This window comes from Ictidomys tridecemlineatus, chromosome 11 (genome assembly GCF_052094955.1).
Source record: "Ictidomys tridecemlineatus isolate mIctTri1 chromosome 11, mIctTri1.hap1, whole genome shotgun sequence".
NCBI lineage: Eukaryota > Metazoa > Chordata > Mammalia > Rodentia > Sciuridae > Ictidomys > Ictidomys tridecemlineatus.
The window spans coordinates 128,076,951-128,100,897 of NC_135487.1; the positions used below are offsets into that span (position 1 = coordinate 128,076,951).

A 23,947-nucleotide genomic window follows, 5' to 3' on the forward strand; every position below is an offset into this window, starting at 1 on the left:
AAAATACTCATCACAATTTCTTTTTTTGGCGAAAGGGGTACCGGGGATTGAACTCAGGGGCACTCCACCACTGAGCCACATCCTCAGCCCTATTTTGTATTTTACTTAGAGTCAGGGTCTCACTGAGTTGCTTAGGGCCTCACTAAATTGCTGAGGCTAGCTTTAAACTTGCTGTCCTCCTGTCTCAGCCTCCCTACCTGCTGGGATTATAGGCATGCGCCACCGCACCCAGCTACTCAGCACACGTTTGAAGATCAATCAAATAGTGAGAGCAAGCCCACTAGTGCTTGGCACACAGTAGGTACCCTCATGTTTTCCCTCAGATTTCTCCATTACCTAGGTCCCTGTTTGTGGGCCTCTGGCCAGCCCCCTGTTCACTTCACAGGTCATTTTTCATCCCATGCTCATCCCTCTCTCTCTGTCCTCCTCATTCTTCCATGTCCAGCCCCATCACCTCTGCTTCCTAAACCTCCATTTTAGTCGGTAGCCACTCATGCATGCGTCCTTCTGCCAAACAAAATGTGGAGCTCACAGGCTGTGCCGAGGGGTGAGGGTCATGAACAGTAATGACGGATACAAGGTGTATTTAATAGGAGTCAAAACCATGCACATGGGACCTGCAGTTGACCACAAACCTGAAGCTGCCTCCTGTTTCCTGCCCTCGATTTCCCAAAGGTCTGCTGTCTTGCCTAAAGGTCTGCTGTCTTGCCTTTATTACTTCGTTCATCTTCCCTCTTCCCTCTTATCTGTCTCCCAGTTCATTTGTGTTGTTGTTGTTTTTGTTGTTTGTTTGTTTGTTCAGGGGATTGAACCAGGCACTTAAGCACTGAGCCACATCTCCATCCCTTTTTATGTTTATTCTTATTTTAAGACAGGGTCTTGCTAAGTTGCCTGATGCCTTGTTAAGTTTCTGAGGCTGGCCTCCATCCTCCTGCCTCAGCCTCTCGAGTTGCTGGGATTATAGGCGTGTGCCACCATGCCCAGTTCCCAGGACACCTTTAGCTTCTTATTCACCAAGTTATGCGGCTTGTAATGAAGAGAACAGGCTGTAATACTGAGTGGGTCTGGGTTCCAATCCTTGTTCTGTCACCAGCTGTGGGACCTCATGCAAGTCACTTTGATTTTCTGGGTTACGGTTCCTTATGTGTAAGATGGAGATAATGTCTACTTCATTGGGTTGCTGTGGGGATGAAATGAAGCACCTGGCAGAGATTCACAACCAATGTCCCACAAATGGTAACCCACCCTGAGGTTTTCTGCCTCTAATGAGACTTTCCCCCTTCTTGCTTCTGCTCTATGACCTAGATTTCCCTATTTCAACGCAACTTCCTCACCACCTCTTCTATTTTTCTGTGCTTCTTTTTCTGTTCGTTTGGACCCACAGAATGTCCCATCCCCTCTGACATGATCCCTGACCTTGGCCTCTTACCGCAGGGCTTGTCAGTGCCAGGCTGGCTCCAGTATTGGCAGATCGGCCCCCCACGGAGCCCGTCCTCCCCGATCCTCTCAGCCTATCCTGTCGGCTCTCATCACATCACACGAGGTACCCATCCGGCCTCTCTTTCCGCTATAGTTGATGCCTTGGCCAGATCCTGCGGCCCAGAAGGGCTCAGTCCTGTTTGAAGTAACCACATAGGAAGCACTTCCAGGAGAGCCAGAGGAATTTTATCAGAGGCCATGTGACGTTTTTGCCTAGTTATGACATCCAAAGTCTCCTTCTAAGAGAGCCAATATTCCCAGTCTGCTTCTGTCCCCCCAGTTCCCCAAACACCAAAGTCCTTCCAAGTCTTGCTAGTTTCTTTTCCAGCCTCCCTCCCTCCAGCCTTTGGTTTCCCAGTGAGAACAAGTTCCTCAGAGAAGGGGCTAGAACCTAGGGGGGTTAAGGGTAAGGAGGAAGGGCAAGAAAAATGAAAATCACACTTACACTTTGGGAGTCACAAATGAACAAAGATGTAAGACCACCCACCAGGGCCTCCACTGGGGCCTGTGTGCTCATCATTAGTCTCTCCCTGGAAGGCTAGAGCTGCACAATAGGAATTGACTGGGGCTTGGGACAAGCTATCGATCAAGATCAAGGTCATTGTGGAATTGGTGTGTGGCCAGGGGAGTGTAGGGACTAATGGCAATGGGAACAAGGACACATGGAACAGGCCTGGGGGCTAAAGCAGAGAGCCTTTCTCCCACCCGCCCCACTTCCACCCAACCTCCCCACCCCGCAGTGTAGCTATAACTCAGGCCCCTTTCGGCCGGCCGAAGTGGAGAAAGCGCCTGCCTACCACCTGACATACAACAGATCTGACTCTCTTCAAGAGAGAAAGAAGGGAAGAAGCCCGGACCCTGGAGGGAAGACCCCTGGAGAAGCCCGCCCAGGAGTTCTTGTGGTAAAAAGCCCCAGCAGAGAAGGCCACTGGGCTCCCTGTCTCTATCCTGAGTGAAAGCTTTCCTTTCAGTTCTGCCCGGCAGCAGGGATCTGGGCCTTCCCTCCTGCATCCCCACTGGAGCTCGCTGGTGAGACAGCTCACTCTTCTGTTCTGGTCCTCCAAGGGTGACTTTAAGGAGTATGCCTGGAGGTCATGGGGGGAAAGGTGAGAAGGGACAAGATGGAGGAAAGAAGAAGCCCGGCACTTTGGAGTTTCCTGACTATCATATGTTCTCATCTGTAGCAGGAGGTACCAAGATGGTGCCTACTGAGAGGACCCCGGCAACTTCCTTCGTGGGTGAGATCTGGAAAGGTTAGGAGTTCTGTTGAAAAGGTAAAGCAGGACATGGACATACAAGCCCTCCCACCCCACCCCCAGAAAGCCTCCAGCCAGCTGGAATGGCATCCAAGACAGCTGGTGGCAAAGCTGCTGACATTGCTGATCCTCTAGGCTGGGGCCGGGACATAAAGGGGAGACAAGCTTCGTGTGGGAGCTTTGGGGAATGAGATAGGTGCCCGGATGTGGAGTCCTGCCTGGTATTCTTTCTGCTTTAGGCCAGCGTGATCCAGAAAAGGCCAGGCACTGGTGGGAGCGGGGCTGTGGCCGGGAGGGCACGAAGGACAGATGAGCAAGGGCTGGCTGTTCTGGGAGGTGCAAAGCAGGGGTCAGTGCCCTTCCAGAAGATGGCTCGCCATCTAGATGTGATTGGATCCAGTTGTCTCTGCCCTGACCTTTCTTTGAAGTGAGGAGAAAGGCTGGTGATCACCAAAGCTCTCCTGCTTGTGTTTGGGTTTTGTTTTTGTTTGTTTGTTTGTTTAGGGGTTTTCTTGTTTTGTTTTTTGGTACTAAGGATTGAAATCAGGGGCACTTTAATACTGAGCTACATCCCCAGCCCTTTATATTTACTTATCATTTTTGTTTGTTTGTGGTGCTGGGGATTGAACCTGGGGCCTTGTGCACACTGTGTTACATCCCCAGCCCTCTTTTTTTTTTTTAAATGCATTTATTTTTTAATTTTTTTTTTTTAGAGAGAGTGATAGAGGGAGAGAGAGAAAGAGAGAGAGAAAGAGAATTTTTTTAATATTTATTTTTTAGTTAGTGGCAGACACAACATCGTTGTTTGTATGTGGTGCTGAGGATCGAACCCGGGCCGCACGCACGCCAGACGAGCACGCTACTGTTTGAGCCACATCCCCAGCCCCCCAACCCTCTTTTTATTTTTATTTTGAGACAGAGTCTCACCAAGTTGCTAAGGTTGGCCTTGAACTTGTGATCCTCCTACTTCAGCCCTCCAAGTAGATGGGATTTAAGGCATGCACCACCATGCCTTCCTACCTGCTTCTGTGTGATATGTTTGATATTGGGTTGTTTAATTAGAAACCAACTAAATGTCAAACATATTCTTATAGCAGCAGGCAATTCAGCATCACTCACACCTCTATCTCGACCTCTAGGGCTCTGGGACTCCTCTTTTTTACTGAACCTCTTCTCTTCAGGGCTACCCCGCTCCCCAAAGAGCAGTAGATGCAACCCAGGTGGATTTCAATCTTAACCTGAAGGACTGGTGTGGGAGAGGAAGAGAGCTGGAATTGGGAATCAAATCTCTCCATATCTTGCCCCCTTTCACTAGAAGGGATCATCTTTCTTTTTTGTCCTGTATTTTTCTTCTTTTGCCCCCTCCCCGCCATCCTCTGCTTCCTCTCCCTGGGACTCTGGTTCCTTGATTCTTTTCCCTGGCTCCTCTCCACAGTAGGGGTCTTTGGTTTCTCTGCTTTCCTTCAGGTCAGCTGATGGTCTAGCTGCTGGTCTACCAGTAGTAGTCTACTATACTATTCTGTGCCTGGAAGCTTTCATGAGTGAACTCCAGCTCCGCTCTGCCCGTTGTCCAGTTCCCACATGGCTGAGGCTTAGCATTAATACTAACTATCTTTGACATTATGACTAATTCAAGCCATTTATTCTTCTCTGGTCACCTTGAACACTGCCCACCTCTCCTCTGGCATATTCTTGGGTGTATGATGCCAGTATATGGGGATCAATTGCCACCTGCCAATAACAAGGCTCCAAGTGGAAAACGAACATGACTTGGAAACCCACCAGGGGGTTGGTGATGATTATAAAGGTGTGGTAGGCAATGGATTGGGTGTTGAAGAGACACCGTGAAGAGCAAAGAGCCACAGAGACCCTGGTATGTATGGACGCAAAAGTTCTAGTTAAGATCACTTGGGGGTGGGGGCTGGGGTTATGGCTCAGCGGTAAAGTGTGCGAGGCACTGGGTTTGATCCTCAGCACCACATAAAAATAAAATAAATATACAACATCAAATAAAAAAAAGGTCACTTCTTCGGAAAAAACAGATGCATTATCTTGGCATTATCTTGTCTGGATTACTCTGATCCTCCCTATTTCTCTCCCCACCTCACTCAGGCTCTGGGGTGGCCTTCCAGATCTCAATCCTACCCTCTTACTCTATTCCTATGCCTCTAGGGGAGAGGAACAATGTCTCCCTGCCAATTAGAGACTCCCAAAATAGCAGAGCAATTTGATCTGGAGATCTGGGGGAATTGTCAAGGATCATGAGTGACCTCCCCTCTTCACTGTTGTCCAAGTTCCCTGAATACCAGGAATCAAAAGATGAAACTCAACCAGTAGAGTTGGATCTGTATCCAACACAGTCTAGGGGAGAGCATGGAGGGAACTGAAGGGTAACTAGGCCCCTCAGGATGAATACTGCCATTCTAGAATTGCCAAAGTGTTCTTCTCTGTGTTCTCCCCTCCCCTGTCCCTGCATTTTTTTTATGTTTATTTTTCAGTTCTCGGCAGACACAACATCTTTATTTGTATGTGGTGCTGAGGATCGAGCGCGCTACCGCTTGAGCCACATCTCCAGCCCCTGTCCCTGCATTTTTAAATCACCCAGAAAGAGTGGAAAGTTTCAGGGTCAGGGAGAGCCTTTCCCCTCCCCCACTTTCCATTGTCTAAAATCAGCCTCAGCTGTTCCCCCTTGCTTTTTTTTTTTTTTTTTTTGGTGGTTGTTGTTGGTGGTGATGTCAGTCCATCAAAGTGTCTCACCCTGTGTTCCCCCGGGAGAATACTGATGGGGGTGGAGGGAGTTGGAAAGACCATATTGGGAATAAGAGGTGGAGCCCTAAGCAGAGATAAAGGCTCAAGTCTGGGGACCCCTCGTTGCTCCTCCTTTCTTGTCCTAGTCTCTAGTTCTCCATTGTTCACAGGTAATCCCACCAACAGCCACTGCTCATGATGGAGGCCATCAAGAAAAAAATGCAGATGCTGAAGTTGGACAAGGAGAATGCTCTGGACCGGGCAGAGCAGGCTGAAGCGGAGCAGAAGCAGGCCGAGGAAAGGAGTAAGCAGGTAGGCGCGGCACTGGGCCATCTCACCTGCTGGGGAACCGGAGCAGGAGAGGGAAGGGGGTTCATGGGAAAGGCAGTGACCACTGAGCTACCTCACCTGCTGGGGAAGGAGGGAGAGAGGGAAGGAGGGGGAGAGGGAAGGGGTTTCATGGGAAAGGCAGTGACCACTGGTGCCAGCTCCTCCTTTGGCGGGAGGGACTCCCCAGCCTCAATGGACAGTAGAGGACATCTAGGGTCCTCGAATGCCTGTGTAACTGTGGCAAAGTCAGTGGCCTCTTTGGTGCCACAGTGTGACTGCTGGATTAGTGGACCACATTTTGGAAGAACCTGACTTCTAGAGGAAAAGGTAAGAGTTTAACATGAACCACCTCTTTTCTCTTAAATAGTGTCACAGGTATCTTTCTACACTCTTGGATATTTACCATCTAAGGGTCTTGGATGAAAACCCAGGATGATTTGTTGATCTTAGGATCAGAGACTTTAGGGTCCCAGATCAAGCCACAGCATTACTCCTGGAGCAGTGGGATGAAGGTGGTTGGAGAGAAAATGTGTCTGTCTTTGGGGAGGGTAACCTGGAGGGTGGACTCAGGGTCTATCAGAGTCCGAGTCTGCATGATCATGCATGATCCAGATCTCAATCCTACCCTCTTTGTGTGTGACTCTCTGGACTCCTGTAGCTGGAGGATGAATTAGCAGCTATGCAGAAGAAGCTGAAAGGGACAGAGGATGAGCTGGACAAGTATTCTGAAGCCTTAAAGGATGCCCAGGAGAAGCTGGAGCTAGCAGAGAAGAAAGCAGCTGATGTGAGTATGAGAGAGATGGAGGATGTGTTTCATCTACACACAGACATCTTCATATTAATATATTCCAACACACTCTGATGTATACATACTTGTGGGCTCATGGAACATAGACATATATATCTATACACATTTTTGCATTTAATCACATGCCAGTAAATCCTCATAATGGCATATATTTTCTTTCTCAAAGACATGTTGGGGTTGGGGATGTAGCTCAGTGGTAGAGTACTTGCCCAGTACACATGAGAAAATGGGTTGAAAGAAAAAAAAAAGAAAGAAAGGCCCAGTGCAGTGGTGCATGCCTGTAATCCCAGCAACTTGGGAAGCTAAAGCAAGAGGATTGCAAGTTCAAGGCCAGTCTGGGCAACTTACCAAGACACCCTGTCTTGCAATAAAATATAAAAAGGGATGAGGATGTGGCTCAGTGGTTAAATACCCTGGGTTCAATCCCCTGTCCAAGGAAAGAAAGAGAGATAGAAAAAGATATATATATATATATATATATATATATATAGAGAGAGAGAGAGAGAGAGAGAAAGACATTCATGTAGATGTCTCGTTTTTATTTTATCTACCCCGAGCTGGGGAACTTAATTATCTTTTCCAGGACTTGGACAAAGGGATTGGACTCCCAATCCAGACTGCTATCATGTATCCTACCTCCCACCCCATGCCACATTCTTAGCTTTTGTGTACAAGGCTAGGCATGTAGATGTGTGTATTAATAGAGAAACTCTCATATCTCAACTGCCCAACAAAGCCAGCTTGGATTTCACAATGGGAAATGGAGGTCACATTGACCCTGGCCCTATATGGGTCTATTCGTCTTGGCCAATGTGGACACCTGCCCTTATGCCTCAGATACCGTAGGAAGTACTGCTCGTAGGGCAATTCAGAGGTCCCTAGAGTGGACTTTAATAGAAACTAAGGAATGTTAGGAGGTAAAGTTATCACCACCAGACCTTACTCTGTTCTTGATTAAATTATTGTTTCTGTAGGGCTGATTGTTCACATTTGAAAAGGAAGTAAATTACCTTTTTTTTTAACCACTTCATATTATCCTGTAACCACCTATTTTCTTTCATCTTCAATTTTAAAGTTTGCTGCAAAGATAATAGACCAGATAGGAAATTTTTTGGAAGAAAAGTACCATAGAAATATTTTTTGGGGAACTGGGGATTGAACCCAAAACCTTCCACCTGGGCTATAAACCCAGCCCACAGGAATTATCTCCCTACCACCTGTGATACTGGGGATTGAACCTAGTGGTACAGGGGCATTCTACCACTGAGCTACATTCCCAGCCCTTTTATTTATTTTGGTCTCATTAAATTGCTATACCTGGCCTCAGTCTCTGAAGTTGCTGGGATTATAGGTGTGTGCCACCATGTCCAGCTCTTTGTAAAAGAGAATTCTCACTTCTTGGAAAACTGCAAACAAACAAGCAAGCAAACAAAACCCCACAGGTTACCCCCAGGGTGAGCGATAGACGGCTTGTTGGAGTTGCCAAGCTTAGGTCCCAGGTATGGATGGATGAATCTCTCTGGTTCCAGTATATGGACAAGAGGATAGACGTCTTCACAAACTAGCACAATGTCAGGTTAGCATAGTTTTGTGAGATGCTAGAAAACAACTTCCCAGGGAGGTCCTTAAGCTAAAATATTTGCAGGCTCGAGGAGGTGTGTTCCACAAGCAAGAAAAAGGAGTCTAATATCAGATCTTGGAAGAGGGAAAGTGAGGGAGGCTATAGATAATAAATCTATCACCGGGAAGATAAAGGAATTTCTTGGGGCTGAATTCTGTCTGTTGAATTGTTTATTTATTTTATTTATTTATTTTGATACTTGCGATTGAACACAGGGGTGCTTTACCACTGAGCTACATCCCCAATCCTTTAACTTTTTTTTTTTTCTTTTTGAGATAGTGTCTTGCTAAGTGGCCAAAGCTGGCCTCAAACTTGAGATCCTCTTGCCTCAATCTCCAGAGTAGCTGGGATTACAGTTGTGCATTGGCACACCCAGTTTGTCTTAAAATGTTTTATACAACCAGGCATGGTGGTGTACACCTGTAATCCCAGCAGCTCAGAAGGCTGAGGCAGGAGAATCACAAGTTCAAAACTAGTCTCAGCAACTTAGGGAGGCTCTAAGCAATTTAGTGTCTCAAAATAAAAAATAATAACAGCTAGGGATGTGGCTCAGTGGTTGAGCACTCCGGGTTCAATCCCTGATACCAAAAAAAAAAAAAAAAAGTCAAAAAAAAGGAAAGCAAGTTATTGTTTATAGGAATTGGAAAAGTACCAAATAAGGAAGAGTAGCAAGGTTTAAAAAGAGAGTAAGGGCCAGGCATGGTGACACATGCCTGTAATCTCAGCAGCTCAGGAGGCTGAGACAGGAGGAATGCAAGTTCAAAGCCAGCCTCAGCAACTTTGAGGCGCTACACAACTCAGTGAGACCCTATCTCTAAATAAAATCCAAAAAAAAAAAAAAAATTAGGACTGGGGATGTGACTCAGTGGTTGAGTGCCCCTGAGTTCAATCCCTGGTAACCCCCCCAAAAAAGAGAGAGAGAGAGAGAGAGAGAGAGAGAGAGAGAGAGAGAGAGAGAGAGAGCGCGCGCGCAAGGGTCAGCATCATCTGCAGCATAATATATATACATCTTTGTGTGAAGGGTGCTTTGTCCAATACAAAGGAAGCTCTATTCTTCTGATTAATAAATAAGTAAACAGGACATATTACCTTGTTGTAGGTGGACAGGGAGGAGAGGGATGAGGAAGTGAATAGCTGCATGTTTACACAGGCAGAACTGGTTATCTGAGAAGCCTTTGTGAAAGTCTAGGATTTGCTAGGACTGCTTGAACAAAGAAAGGCAAGGATATGGCAAAGGTCAATCCAAACTTTATTTTTTGTACTTCTCCAAGATTGTCTAATATTGTTTTAAAAATTGTGGCAAAATATAAATACATAAAATTTGCCACTTTAACCATCTTTTAAGTACACAGCGACACTACATATACATTTATACTGTTGTGCAACCATGCCTAAGGCCCTCTTCATCTGAGATGAAATCAGAAGATGTTTAGGGAGAAACGGGTAAGAGGAGTACAATGGTTAGGACACAGAGTCATAACATCCTTTTTTAGGAATAGGCATTGGGAGAGACGGGGGGAGAAGGAACAGACCTGGACATATAAACTTGTTGATATATTGTTTGTCACCAGGAAAACAATAGCACTGGGCCCCTTGCTGCCTATCCATCATGATCCTAAAGGCTATCAGGAGTCAGCCCATCTGTTTCCCTGGATCAAGATGAGATTATCTGTTCAAGTCCACCAGCCTCAGGAATGCAGTGGCGCTCTCAACACTCCTTTGGGTTGTCTAGGATAAGGGCTTCAGCTTCTTCACTGGGGCCCAGAGAGGTGCAATAGTGCCCCCTGCTGATCAGTGTCCAGATAAGAAAATCTCACTTCCACCCACCTTGGGATGAGATTTCTTTAAAGCCAGCTGGAAAAATTAGGCCATCAAGTGTCTGCTCTTCCTTTGCAGTTACTGTGGGAGAAATCAAAGTACCCTACCAAGAAAATTTATTGTTGGTCCAAGTTTTTTTCTTTTGAATAAGGTCATTATTTAGTATTTCAAAAAGAGAGAGGAAGGCAGATTCTCTGGAGGGAGCATCTTTAGAATCAGACCCAGATATTACTCAACAATTGTCTTTCCAATTTAAGGGTTAAGATTCTTGATTCTAAGTCCTATTCTGTATGCTAATTCTGTAGGGGAAAAGAGCTGCACCAAAGGAGAAATTTATCATTATTACTTACTGAGAAGGATGAAGGAATACAAAGAAATAGAGGGGAAAATAAAATTTTCAAGTCTGGCTGGGCTGGGAATGTAACTCAGTGATAAATCATTTGTCTAGTGTGTGAAGACTCTGGTTTTGATTCCCAGTTCCAGCAAGGGAAGAAAAATTTACCTCAAGTCTCTCTCTTTTTTTCTACCTTTTTTCTTTTGGTATTGGAGGTTAAACCCAGGGGCACTTACCACTGAGCCACATCCCCAGCCCTATTTTGTATTTTATTTAGAGATAAGGTCTCACTGGGTTGCTTAGTTCCCCCCAAGTTGCTGAGGCTGGCTTTGAACTCTCTCTCTCTCTCTTTTTTTTTTTAAAGAGAGTGAGAGAGGAGAGAGAGAGAGAGAGAGAGAGAGAGAGAGAGAGAGAGAGAGAGAGAGAGAATTTTTAATATTTATTTTTTAGTTCTGGGTGAACACAACATCTTCGTTTGTATGTGGTGCTGAGGATAGAACCCGGGCCGAACACATGCCAGGCGAGCGCGCTACTGCTTGAGCCACATCCCCAGCCCTGGCTTTGAACCGTCTTAGTCTCCTAAACTGCTGGGATTTCAGGCATGTGCCACCAATCCTGGTTTCCCCATCCCTTTTTAGCTTCTTTGAGACTGGTTTCTCTAAGTTGCCCAGGCTGCCCTCAAACTTGTGATCCTCCTGCCTCAACCTCCCCAGTTGCTGGGTTTACAATGGTTTGCCATAGAGCCTGGCTCAAGTTTATTATTGTATTTCCAGAAATCCTGCATAGCAGTGTCTGTAGGAGCAGGATCTAGTTCCTTGGGATACCTCATGCAGTAGAGGCAGTGAAATTGGTGAAAGTCATAATAGAATGGAGGTTCAATTCCACAGTAGTTTTCCAGGCACCTCTATCTTGCTGTTGCACAAAGGATCTAGTGACAGGAATCTGCAATAAGAATTCCTTCCTGATAGAATGGGGGCATATCTGCAGAAAGGACTGTAAGTGATCATTAAATTACCAAGTCCTGAGTCATTCCAAAACTTGAAGGGGCTGGTAAGTCAATTAATGGTATATATATATATTTTGCCAGGTGGGGGTAAAGGGGGATATTGGGGATTGAACCCAGGGGTGCTTTACAATTGTTATTTTTTAAATTTTAAGACAGGGTCTCTTTAGGTTGCCCAGGCAGGCCTCAAACTTGGGATCCTCCTGCCTCGTTGCTGGGATTTTACAGGTCTGGGCCATCACGACCAGGTTAATGGTGCATGCTGACTCTCAAATAGGGGAAACATTGGTATTTTAAATAGAATATTTAAGTTAACAATCGATGCTAAATAGAATGAGGACTTGATCAACTTGTCTGTCTCTTCCACCCCAATAGTTTCCTTCATTGATTTCCAGGAAATGGAGAGAACCTACCTGAGCAAATTTTGGTAGGAAGCTGTAGTGGAAAACTCTTTGAAAGATGAGACCCAGAAAGTCTTTTAGGCTTTTCTTAGAACCTGTCCTGGGATGGGTGGAAGCAGAGACTGTAGGATGTTTCAATTGTGGAGAGGATACAGGGTGCCCTCATGGGTAAGCGGTGGCGAACAGGCATTGCGAGGTCAACTTCGGGAGTGGAGGGGCAACATGACACTTGTAAATGGGCCAACCATTGTGGGCAGCCTGCCTGGCCAGAAAGGCTAGACCACGCAGCGACCCCCAGTTACCATGGTAACCCTCCCTCTTCCCAACCCCGCCCCTCTTTACTAATCCAGGGAAAGGCCGGCGGGGAGTGGTCGCCCAGGGCGACTGCGAGGCTCCGCCCCTCGCCCGGTCCGGCTCTCCCTCCAGTGGACAGCCTTCCCGCCTGCCTGGCAGAGGGAGGGCGCCGCAGCGGTGGCGTCACATCCGGGCGGGTGGGTGAGTTCCGGTATTTCAGGGCGTAGCAGGCGGAAGTAGGGGTGAGAAGCGGCTGCAGCGCCGAGAGGAGGCAGAAGGCAGATAACGAGAAGCCGCTGGGTGGGCACCATGGCCGGGATCACCACCGTCGAGGCGGTGAAGCGCAAGATCCAGGTTCTGCAGCAGCAAGCGGATGATGCCGAGGAGAGGGCTGAGCGCCTCCAGCGGGAAGTTGAGGGAGAAAGGCGGGCCCGGGAACAGGTACCGAGAGCGAGGCGCACGAGGGAGGTCCAGGCACCGGCGCAGCCGGGACCCCGCATAGGGCGCCTTTGGCTGTGATGCGCGGTCCTTTGCGGGCCAAGGAGGCCCAGAAGTGAAGTTGAGCCCGGAGGATGGGTGGAGCTCGGCTCCGACGGGACAGCCAGCGAGCCAGCGGGGAATGGAGCGCTCCGGCGAGCAGGCTTGACCTTTGAAGGAACCGAGCCTCGCGGGGCCCGGGGAGTGGTCTTTCCTCCTTGCAGCTCATTCATTCTGTCCCTCGCCGTCGGGCGCGGCCGGGGGAGGGGCTCAGCGGCCTCTCCCTCCCCCACTTCCCCGCGAAGGGTGGGGGGACTTTGGTCTCTCTTGAGGTTTCCGGCCCAAGGAGTAAGAGGGAGTGGGCGCTCCTCTGGTCCGGGAGGGCTGGGCCTAACCTCCCGAGAAAGGGTGCGGGCTGGGGGTGGGAACCGCCGGAAAGCCCTCGGCTCGGCCTGCTGGCTGCTTTTCCGCTCCCCCTCCTACTCAGGAAATGAGGCAGCAGTCGGCTCGGAGGAAGCGCGGTGCCCTCCCTCGCTGGAGGAGCTTGAGGCCACTGCACCGCCTCCCATCCTGTGGCCTAGGGCCCTTTCCTCTTACCGGGACCTCCACACACGTTTGTCATGAAGCGGGAGGGAAATGATGGTATTTCTCTCCCTACATCAGTGTGCAAGTGTAGCGTCCAGCCAACTTCCCTGGCCCTACTCATAAAGACCTGAAAGGCAGGAACGTCTGCTAGATTGAGACCTTCGCTGCTGAATTTGATCAGTGCAGGCTGAACTAGTTAAGAACATTTCTTCCAAGAAGAACTGATAAGGGAGTGTATGGCAGCGAATCAGAGGTCCGTGCCAATCTCAAGGTAGTTCTGATTGAGCTGGGCAATGTGGTGGATGCAGACAGAATAGTTGCTACTTTCCGAATTGTCCATACAGTCTTTTTTTTTTTTTTTTAAAGTTCAATATTTGTTCAGCTGGAAGTTGGAACATAAAGTGCTGGTGGAATGAATGGTGATTCTTGAGTTTTCCTTTTAGAAGTGGTTGACTAGTTTTAGTAAGCCATAATATTTTCCAAGATCTAGGGTGCAGTCTAGTGGGTGAAGCTGATCTCTTGAATCTTTGATTTCAGGGGATGAGCCTAAAGTAACTGTTGCTAATGATGTGAAGACCTGATGAAAGAACTCTTGTGGTTTCTTGATATTCTTTTGTTCTTCCTCTTGATAGGTTCTTTTTTTTTTTTTTCTTCATGCCCCAGTGGGAGTGACTGAGAATGTGTTTTTGGGGGGAGAAGTGAAATTTGGAAAGGGGTGGGAAAGGGAAGTTATAGCTGTGCTCCAAGTTGATACTTGTATTTTATAATAGTATGGAGATGCTGCAGCTTGTTTTCCTCAGTTACCTTTTTCTAGGTGTATTTTTCCTCTGTTCAGTATACCCGTACCTTCTAATTTTCAATTCAAGTGAGATGGACTGGCTGAGTGACTCAAACAAATGACACTTTCTCATCTCTTTTGCTCTGGAGACCAGATAGCCTTAAAGGGGAAGACAGAGTATGGAGGATGTTGAGCTGCAGCATCTTAGGCTCATCATTTAAATATGAGCACTCTAAGAATAATTTTGGGTAGATGATGTTGTGTGTCCCAAGATTTGGTAATTTCCTTGCAGGAAAATTTGGCTCTTTTTTCCCCCTTTCCTTGGTGATTCTGGGGTGAAAAGCAACAGAGTGAGCAGTTTCATAAGTAGCTTCCTCCCTCACTCAGCCTACCAAATTTGCATAGTGAGCTGAGGTCTAGTGAGGAAGTTTTCAAAATGGGGAAGTGGGGAAGTAGGGTGATAGTTAAATATTGATGAAACCAGTATCTACTCTTCCTTAGCCTGAGGGAACATAATCTTTTGGCTTTCTGCTCTAGTGAACTTTAAACTCTCCTGAGGTAAAATGATGGTAGGAAGGGAAAGGGATGCCTGAACCACCTGTTATTCTACTTGTTTTTTCATCCCATGCTGGGAATTGAATCCAAGGCCTCCTGTGTGCTAGGCAAGCTCTTTACCACTAAGCTTGATTCCCAGCCCTGTTATTCTCTTAAGGGCATTCTGGAATGTGGGTGTTGCGGGTTCCTCCCTCTAGAGCTGGAAGCTCAGCACTCCCTGATGATATCTCAGGCTGTTGGTGGGACTGTCAATTATTTTTTTTAGTTACTTTGTATGAATACCAGCAGCCCATGTTGTGAAGCTGGATGAGATCAAAGCTGAGACACTGGAGTTGTTCTGAAAAGATGGATCTTTTCTGGTCTCAAACTGGAGATAGACCTTTTTAAATGTAGCACCTTCTAAAATCCACTTTTAGTTTTGAGTTTCCTTTGTATTTCTGGCAATATAAAATTTAAATGCAGGTCGTCTTCTTAACCCGATTTGTGGTGGTAAAAATGTTACATATGTAACATTGTAACCTTTTCCTCCTTTCCACAGGGGGTCTTTTTGATTTTTCTTGAACTCTGAACTCATGAGCTCAAGTGATCTTCCTGCCTCAGCCTCCCAAATGGCTGGGGCTAGGAGAATGAACTCTACACTGAGCTACAGTCCTAGCCCTCACCTTATCTTTTTAAAATAGCCCCCCTCCCTTTTTTGTCCTGGCCTGAAATTTTAGGAATTTTGTTGAGGGGAGTGAGTGAGCTTTTGAACAGCTGTTTTGATTCTGGCTTTAATCCCCAATTCCTAGTCTCTGGAGAGGGTTAGAATGTTTGTGGGGTCTGGTGGGTAGCACCTTCCTTTGGTTTAGATTTGCTTTCCTGCTGCTTGCCATTCTCTGCCCCCATACCAGAGCACACTCATAGGGGAGAAGCAAATAGCCCTTTGCTCTGAGTGCCTCCAGTTAGGCTCCACCTTTGTTTACTTTGGGACCAGCAAACAGTTCTATTCCCTTGCTCCCAACATGCCTCCCTCCCGCTTGATAAATTTAAATTCCCCCAAGGACATGATATCTAGCTCCCTGGTAGATCTTTTTGTGAACACAATGAGTACCAGCAGTCCCTTACAGGCACAGGGCTCAAGCTTAACTTTCCTAGTACTCTCTTTTCCTTTTAATTCCATCTGTGGCTTTTATCTAAAAAGAGAAACTCCAGTGTGGCAGAGTGCCAGATTTAGGCAAATCCCCTTCTGTCCTTGGCCCTGTTCTGCCTCTGAGAACCAGTGCGCTGTCAGTTTCTTGCCTTTAGGAGTGTGGTTTACTTTGGGACTTTCTCTGGAGTGGAGGATGGTAGCATTTAAACCAAACTTTTGGCATAGCTGGAGCTGCTGTCAGCCATCTTCTAATGTGACCAAATTCCTGTTGGCTTCCACTTCCACCACCACCCCTGAGATCTTTGCCTCCTGGGCCCTGAAGCATCCTTTTATTACTTGAAGGGAAGGACCTCAGACTATATCTTCCAAGCTGGGCCAGAGGGGGGTAGACTGAAAGGCCAAGACCGTATCTGGGTGAGCATGCTAAAACCTAGGCTTACTAGAAACACAAAATTTAATGTTTCCCAGGGCCAGTGTGGTTTGCAAAAGGTAGTACTTTCTTTTTTGTTGACCTGAAAGGGAGAGGCCTTGTGCATAGGCTCTGGCTTGAAGGGAAAGAAAGTCAGGTTGTCTTCCTTATTTCTTTAAAAAGAGTATCAGATCTCAATTCTGCTGATTCTCTATGGGAGAAGGGGAAAAAACAGTGATGACCTGGAGCCCCAACCTTTGGGATCTCTGAAGACTTCATAGGGCTCCCATCTTGGGTTCTGCAATTCTGCTGATTCTCTATGGGAGAAGGGGAAAAAACAGTGATGACCTGGAGCCCCAACCTTTGGGATCTCTGAAGACTTCATAGGGCTCCCATCTTGGGTTCTGCTTTTGATAGTCTTGTGTGCGCATGCTCTTGTAAGGGAACCAAGAGGCGTTTTCTCCTCCCTTTTCAGCCTTATGAAGAATTCTATTGTAAATGCTGATTTGTGGGAGAAACTGCCTGAGCCAGCTTGTTGTCATGGAAACTACAACCCTGCCCCCATAGCTTGTTATCTTCTACTCCAATTTGGGTAACTACTGATCTGGTGGGGACTTGCATTTTATGAGCTTCCTCCCAAGTCTAGTTCCATATTTTGTTTTCATTTTAAGTGTCTGAAAGTGGGTAAATAATTGTATTGTACTGCAGTATCTCTCAGTTCCTGCCTGATAGCCTGTATCTTGACTGATTGGCCTTGTTGGTCTGGGAAGAGAAATCTGTATTGTCCTAGGGGACATATGTTTTCCTGGAAGAGACAGAACCAGAGAATACTTGTCTTTGTGGTGTCTTGAATCGTATGGTTAGAGACACAAATGGTTTCTTAGTAGTTTCAGCTTATGTAGACTTGTCAATTTTTTTCCCTGTAGTCTGGTGGTTAGATTTTTGCCCCAACTCCCTGCCCCCCTTCCCTGGCCCTTGAACTTCCTATGTTTGTATGTGGAAATTTTTGTACCAGTCCTGGTTGTTACCAGGAGTCTTTTGGGCTATATCCTTCCCCATAGGACTGGTGGCCCAGATTTCTAAGCTGCTGCCACCCTGCCTATTAGGAGGAAATCAGGGTAATAGAATTCAGGCAGTCCGAGCTGTGGAGGAGAGATCATGTTTACCAGGCACTTGGATAAGCATCTGAACTGGGTGGTTTGCAGGGCAGATTAAATTCTTGCATACTTAAAGCAATCACAGGAAGGAGACTTTTTCTACCTTTAGAATCTGTCCACAGTGCAGGCAGCCTCCCTCCTTCCTTGTTTCTCATTCCATAGCCAGACCTTTTTTTTTTTTTAATATTTATTTTTTAGTTGGACATAATACCTTTATTTTTATTTTTATGTGGTGCTAAGGATCGAACCCCAGGGCCTTGCACATGCTAGGCGAGTGCTCTATCACTGAGCCACACCCCATCTCCCCATAGCCAGACCTTACATTTACTCACTCAAGCTTGGAAGTCGGTTACAGGGTTGATATAAACTGTATTGGAAAATGAAGGTAAGGGGATGACTAAAGAAATCGAAAGGATTCAGGAATTTGGAGGCAGGAGTGGTGGAATGTTTACTTGTGGGTTTTTGTTGTTATTGTTTCGTTTTTGGTAATGTCACCAAAGCAGATACTTTTAGCCAGAAACAGCTCTTCCTTGGCAACTCAAGGGGTTGAGGAGGCACGTTGAAGGCATGGAGGAAGGTATCCCAGTGTTCCATTCTTTTGCTTTCCACTGGAAGGCTAGTCTGGTGAACATTCTCTTGCTTGTTTACTTCCTGGTATTTTAGAGTAAGGAAATCAGAGGGTTAACAACTCAAGTTAAGCAATAAATTAATGGATAATCCAAGGTTTTCTCTTTAAGAGCCTTGCTCATTTTCTATTTTATGAGACATTTACAAGAAAGTTGCTGAGTGAGACGTACCTCCCAGTCAGAATTCAGGTAGAAAGAACCTTTTCGGGCTACCTTTTCTCACCCCAATGTTTTAGGAATTTGAACTAAGTCCAAGAGGAGATGGGGTACTGTCACTGATCTGGGCAAGAACTGAGGGTTTTTTGTTTTTTTAAATTTTATTTTGAGACAGGGTCTGGTTATGTTACTGAAGGTCTTAATAAATTACCCATATGGGCCTTGAACTTATGATACTCCTGCATTAGTCTCCCAAGTTGCTGGGTTTATAGGCACGCACCCCCATGCCTGGCAAGGAACTGAGGTTTTTAAACACTCCTCCTGTGGAACATATGGGAGTTCGTTGGTGGGAAAGGGAGGAAGATACATATATATATCTTCCTCCTGTTAGATCTTTTAGCATCTGAGCTAAGACAGGTTCTACCCTAGAATCTTGCCTCTTCAGGGTAGTCAGCCCCAATCTTACTGTCTTAGTTCTTTTCATTGTTCTTTTCATCCATTAATTTATTGCTTAACTTTTCCATTCTTTTATTCAAATGCAGGCTGAGGCTGAGGTAGCCTCCTTGAACCGAAGGATCCAACTGGTTGAAGAGGAGCTGGACCGTGCTCAGGAGCGCCTTGCTACTGCCCTGCAAAAGCTGGAGGAAGCAGAAAAAGCTGCTGATGAGAGTGAGAGGTGTGTGGGGGAGTCTGAGAGAATATGGATTTCAGGCGCACTTCATAGGCTGGCGATGTAGCTCAGGGATGGAGCACTTGCCCTGCATGCACAAGGCCTTGACAAAACAAAAACAAAAACAGACAAGTACATAATGACTCTGAACAGAATTTCCCTAGAGACTTGTGTTTTGTTTTTGTTTCTTTATGGTGCTAAGGATTTAACCCACGGCCTCACACAAGCTCTACCACTGTTTTTTGTTTTTTTTTTTTGGTATTAGAGATCTAGCGCAAGGGTGCTTAATCACTGAATCACATGTTTAGTTCTTTTTATTTTGAGCGTGGGGTCTTGCTAAATTGCTGAGGACCTCGCTAAATTGCCGAGGATGGCCTTGAACTTGCAATCCTCCTGTCTCAGCCCTGAGTTGCTGGGATTGCAAGTATGTGGTATCACTTCAAGACAGACCTCTTTTTAAAAAACGCTAACCTCTAGGGCAGGGGTTTGTGGCTCAGCGGTACAGCGCTTGCCTAGCATGTGTGAGGCCCTGGGTTCGATCATCAGCACCATATAAAAATAAATAAATAAAATAAAGATATTGTGTCCAACTTCAACTAAAAAATAAATATTAAAAAAAGATTGGGGCTGGGGATGTGGCTCAAGCGGTAGCGCGCTCGCCTGGCATGCGTGCGGCCCGGGTTCGATCCTCAGCACCACATACCAACAAAGATGTTGTGTCCGCCGAGAACTAAAAATAAATATTAAAAATTCTCTCTCTCCTCTCTCTCTCTCCTCTCTCACTCTCTCTTTAAAAAAAATTAAAAAAAAAGATAACCTATATTATAGATAATCTTCTTTCCTTCTGTTTTGCATATTCTTTCTGTTTTTTTGTACCAGAACTGGTACAAAAATTTCCACATACAAGTCAGTGCGGATGCATATATATTTGTGCTTCCCTTGTATTTCCTTTTCCCAGACATGACATATCATGACCATGGTGGTGTTTTTTCATGTTTTTGTGATTTTTTTTTTTCTTTTTATACAGTAAGGGTTACCTAGACCTCTGACCATTTGTAATGTTATTTATTTATTTATTTTCCCCCCTATATACTGACCTAACACTCCTTAAAAGGGAGTCACCATGTGGCTTCCACTTTGTGGATCACACACTTCCATTTGTGAGATTAGTCCCCTTTAACATAGGCTCTCAAAGTCAAGTCTCAAACCATCAGCATGAACAACATCTAGGCACTTGGTAGAAATTAAAATTCTCAGTTCCTCCCTGAGTTACTAAATGAGCTTCTCATCCTGGATGTACTATTAGAATCGAGGGGGTGCATAGAAGGGGATGCTTGTATCCCACCCCGTTTCAGTTGGTATTAATTGCGAGAGAGGTCCAGGCACTGCTGTTTTAAAAATGCCTCAGTAATTTTAATGTGTGACTAAGGTCAAGAGCCAAATCACAATAGAGGGTACATAACAACTTGCATGGTATTGAACTAAAGCTTTTCAGAATTAAAAGTGCCCTTTTAGGAAAATTAACACTGTGTAGCTGTGCAAAGGAACAAGCTATGTGGGTACCATTTCCATATGGTGGAAAGTGTGGAAAGGGTAGTGTAGTATGTGATTCTTTTGGGCAAGTTGGGGTGGAGTTTTTTGCATGTATCTATGTGAAACAGGGATTGAGGAAGGGCTTACCTCTGAGCAAGACTAGAAATGAGAAGGGAGACAGTTTTGACTTTATGCCCTTAGCCTATACACTTAAGTATTTAATTTCTTACCAAGTGTCTATTATTTTTATAAGAAATGGGAAAGGAGAAAGAAAGAATGAAAGAAGGAAGCAAATTCAGGTGTGCAAGTAGTGCTACAGAATTTCTATTTGAATGACTGAGAGGAATTCGATTTAAAAGGTGCAATTTTGAGTCCATTCTGTGAGTCCCTTGGGATGGAGTGTCAGTGCTGCGTTCATCCTTTTTCTGGCAGAGGTATGAAGGTTATTGAAAACCGGGCCCTAAAAGATGAAGAAAAGATGGAACTCCAGGAAATCCAACTCAAAGAAGCTAAGCACATTGCAGAAGAAGCAGATAGGAAGTATGAAGAGGTAGGTCTGTCCTCCTTGATTCAGTGACATCAGGCTTCTGCAAAGAATCAGGAGGGAACTGGTTCCTTCTTTGCTTTCTTGAGCAGTACCTGAATCTGTTCTTATAGGTGGCTCGTAAGTTAGTGATTATTGAAGGAGACTTGGAACGCACAGAGGAACGAGCTGAGCTGGCAGAGTCGTGAGTATCTCACTCCCCAGATCTTGTTGTACTGTTCCATCCCTTCCCTTTTGGCTTGGACACTGATACGTATAAACGAGCATTCTTTCAACCTTGTTAAACAGGGCCTACAGGGTAGAAGTCTTCTATAAGTGCTTTTAGACTCTTGGGCTTCCTCACTGTCTTGACCACCTACCAGGTGACAAATGAGGCTTGCTGATTTCTTCTTGGGAAGATTTACAAATTGAGGGAATATAAAGACTAATAATGGTGAACAGTTAACTGGCGCTGTGGGTCCTTTATATAACTGTGGGTCCTTTCACCTGGGAGGTCTTTCTCCTTGAAGCGTTGAAGTGCCTATACTGACTTAAGAGTTGGTCTCTGTTTTGACCACTTTGCCAATCTGCTGGGCAACTTTCGGGCAGAGGCAGATATTACCTTCTCCCCATCAGTACCTTCCTGGCCTTGTATAACAAAGTCAGTGCTGATGCATATATATTTGTGCTTCCCTTGCATTCCCTTCTCCCAGACATGACATATCATGACCATGGTGGTGTTTTTTCATGTTTTTGTGAATTTTTTTTTTTTTTTCATTTTGCTGCTTGTTTTTTTGCTGTGTTCCTTTTTCACCTTTCTCCCTCCCCACAACCTGGCTTGTGCCATCCCCGTGACTATCACTAACAGCCGTTGCCGAGAGATGGATGAGCAGATCAGACTGATGGACCAGAACCTGAAGTGTCTGAATGCTGCTGAAGAAAAGGTACTAACCATTAAACCCACAGAGAGGTTCCTTGTATGGTGTGGTTTTGTTTGGTTTTGTTTTGTTTTGCAGCTTCCTCCCCTCCACCGGTTGACTTGTTGAGTGCTTTCTCATCTCTTCATGGAATGCTCCATACTTTCCACTTATTTGGCATCTTTCATCCTTTCTTTCCCAGTTATTTCACTGCCTCTCAACAGGGTCTCTCCTTCCTTGGGGTGATTTGGGGGACTGTTGGGGTTGGGCATCCATTCCCACCTCTACCCCAGGTAGTTGTGACTTGTTCCTGATAGTGGTTTCTATCAAGTGTTCTTTCTTTATTAGTATACAGACATTCTGAGCAGGAGGGTCTAGCTGCTCCTGATGTGTTCCATGGTAGAGGGAGGAGGGTTAATGCTTGCTCAGATTACCAAGGAACTTCTCTTTCCCCAGTATGCCTTCCAACTCTCTACATGATAGGTTCAATTCACGTCTGTGTGTCTCTCTCCCTTTTTTTTTTATTCTCTTCCTCTTCCCCTTTCCTCTCCTGTGGTATTTAAAATGTTCACAGTAAGTGTTCTGAGCTGGAGGAGGAGCTGAAGAATGTCACCAACAACCTCAAGTCTCTTGAGGCTCAGGCGGAGAAGGTAGGGGCTGGTTTGTGAAGGTGACAGGCTTTGGGGCCTGGGCCCAGCCCTGCCCTTGATGAAAGACTGGAGATACCCATTTCTTATAATCCAGTGAGAAATGTCCTCTTCCTCCCCATGATGTCCATCCAGATCCTGGGTTTAATGCAATCTCCTGTGCACTTTGATTGCTTTAGTTAAAATAATGTCATGGTCTTGGGCACCTAGAGTCTTGTGCTCTCAGGCTGGTGCTGCTTTACTGAAAGGCATGATCGGGGGCCCTAACAGACTTTCTTATAAATAGATAGGGCAACAGAATCAGTTCTAAGACTAATGAGCAATCAAGACAGATTTCTCTTTATTTTCATGGGGAAGTATTTTAGTCATGTTGACTTAGGGTATCTTTATTCCTGCTCATTCATCAGTAGGAAGGAAAAACTTTGCATTGATATGAGTAAGATCAAAGCTTAACTCTGGTTTAAAAATAAAGGTCCTGGTCTACTCTCAGGGTATCATGGCTATAAAGAAAAAGATGGACTTTAAGAACTGGTTGTCTAAAATTGGGCCTTGCTCTTAACTCTTAGGTCATTCAGCATATTAAATACAAGAAGATATTCAATATAAGAATAAATATAGGGGCCTGGGATGTGGCTCAGTGGTAGGGTTCTTATGTGGCATGCACAAGGCACTGTGTTAAATCCCCAGCACTGCAGAAAAACAAAAAAAAAAAGAGAGAGAAAGAATATAATAGGAGTCAATGTCATGGGGGGTATTATCTGTAGGACTAATTTCTACTCTGAAACTTTTATTCTACTTCTTTACAGTACTCTCAAAAAGAAGACAAATATGAGGAAGAAATAAAGATTCTCACTGATAAACTCAAGGAGGTGAGTTGAGGGATTAATGAAATATATAAGAAATTAATATATAATAAATTACATAATAATATAATTATATAATATATAATAATTATATAATAATATATGCTAAATAATAAGTTATTTAAGAAATCAATGTAGACTTAGATTGGCTGGTTTAGATTCTGCAAATCCAGTCTGGAGGTAGGAAATGGAAGAAATAGATATCCTTCTCTTTGACTTGTCATCTCACATTCTGGTTGGTTTTTTGTTTTCCCTAGGCAGAGACCCGCGCTGAGTTTGCCGAGAGATCGGTAGCCAAACTGGAAAAGACAATTGATGATTTGGAAGGTATGGAGCCTGGGGGAGGGATTAAAATAAAGACATATAGAGGAGGATTTTGCCCATTGACCATGTACCTTTTTTCTTGTATACCAAGGGGAATTGGTAGTGACATGGCACATATGATGTGCCCCATCCTGTACACAGTCAAGTGAAGTGCATCAAACCCTAGAATTGGATTTTTATACTTAATCTTTCCCTTTAATAAGACTATCTAACCAGGTGCTGTGGCACACACCTATAATCCCAGCAGTTTGGGAGGCTGAGGCAGGAGGATTGCAAGTTCAAGGCCAGCCTGGGCACCTAAGTGAGACTCTGTCTCAAAATTAAATAAAAAGAAAGGGCTAAGGATGTGGCTCAGTGGCAGTAGAGCACCTCTGGGTTCAGTCTGTAGTAATGAAATAAGAATGCCTAATATTTTGGACTTTGCCTCCTTCCTTTTGAGGAGATTGGTAATATCTGCATTTACTTCTCATTGAGTAATCCTAAATCCTTAGTTGGCAAGTTGAAAT

At 45.3% G+C, this 23,947-nt stretch overlaps 1 protein-coding gene across 17 annotated transcripts in view; it reads left to right on the top strand.

Annotated features, from left to right (window-relative positions):
* The first annotated feature begins 2,737 nt into the window (after positions 1-2,737).
* Tpm3 (tropomyosin 3) overlaps positions 2,738-23,947 on the top strand; it is a 33,017-nt gene continuing 11,807 nt past the window's right edge. For 2 of the 17 annotated variants that reach the window (XM_078027507.1, XM_078027508.1), the window contains exons 1-8: positions 5,506-5,795; positions 6,472-6,597; positions 18,507-18,640; positions 20,600-20,717; positions 20,825-20,895; positions 21,559-21,634; positions 23,061-23,123; positions 23,375-23,444. In XM_078027507.1, coding sequence (XP_077883633.1) covers positions 5,679-5,795; positions 6,472-6,597; positions 18,507-18,640; positions 20,600-20,717; positions 20,825-20,895; positions 21,559-21,634; positions 23,061-23,123; positions 23,375-23,444 — 775 coding nt within the window. In that variant the 5' untranslated portion in view covers positions 5,506-5,678. Of the gene's footprint in view, positions 2,754-5,498; positions 5,796-6,471; positions 6,598-12,289; positions 12,534-18,506; positions 18,641-20,599; positions 20,718-20,824; positions 20,896-21,558; positions 21,635-22,181; positions 22,258-23,060; positions 23,124-23,374; positions 23,445-23,947 lie in introns of those variants that run through there. The other 15 variants (XM_013361130.4, XM_005331290.5, XM_005331289.5 and 12 more) reach the window with 13 other exon arrangements.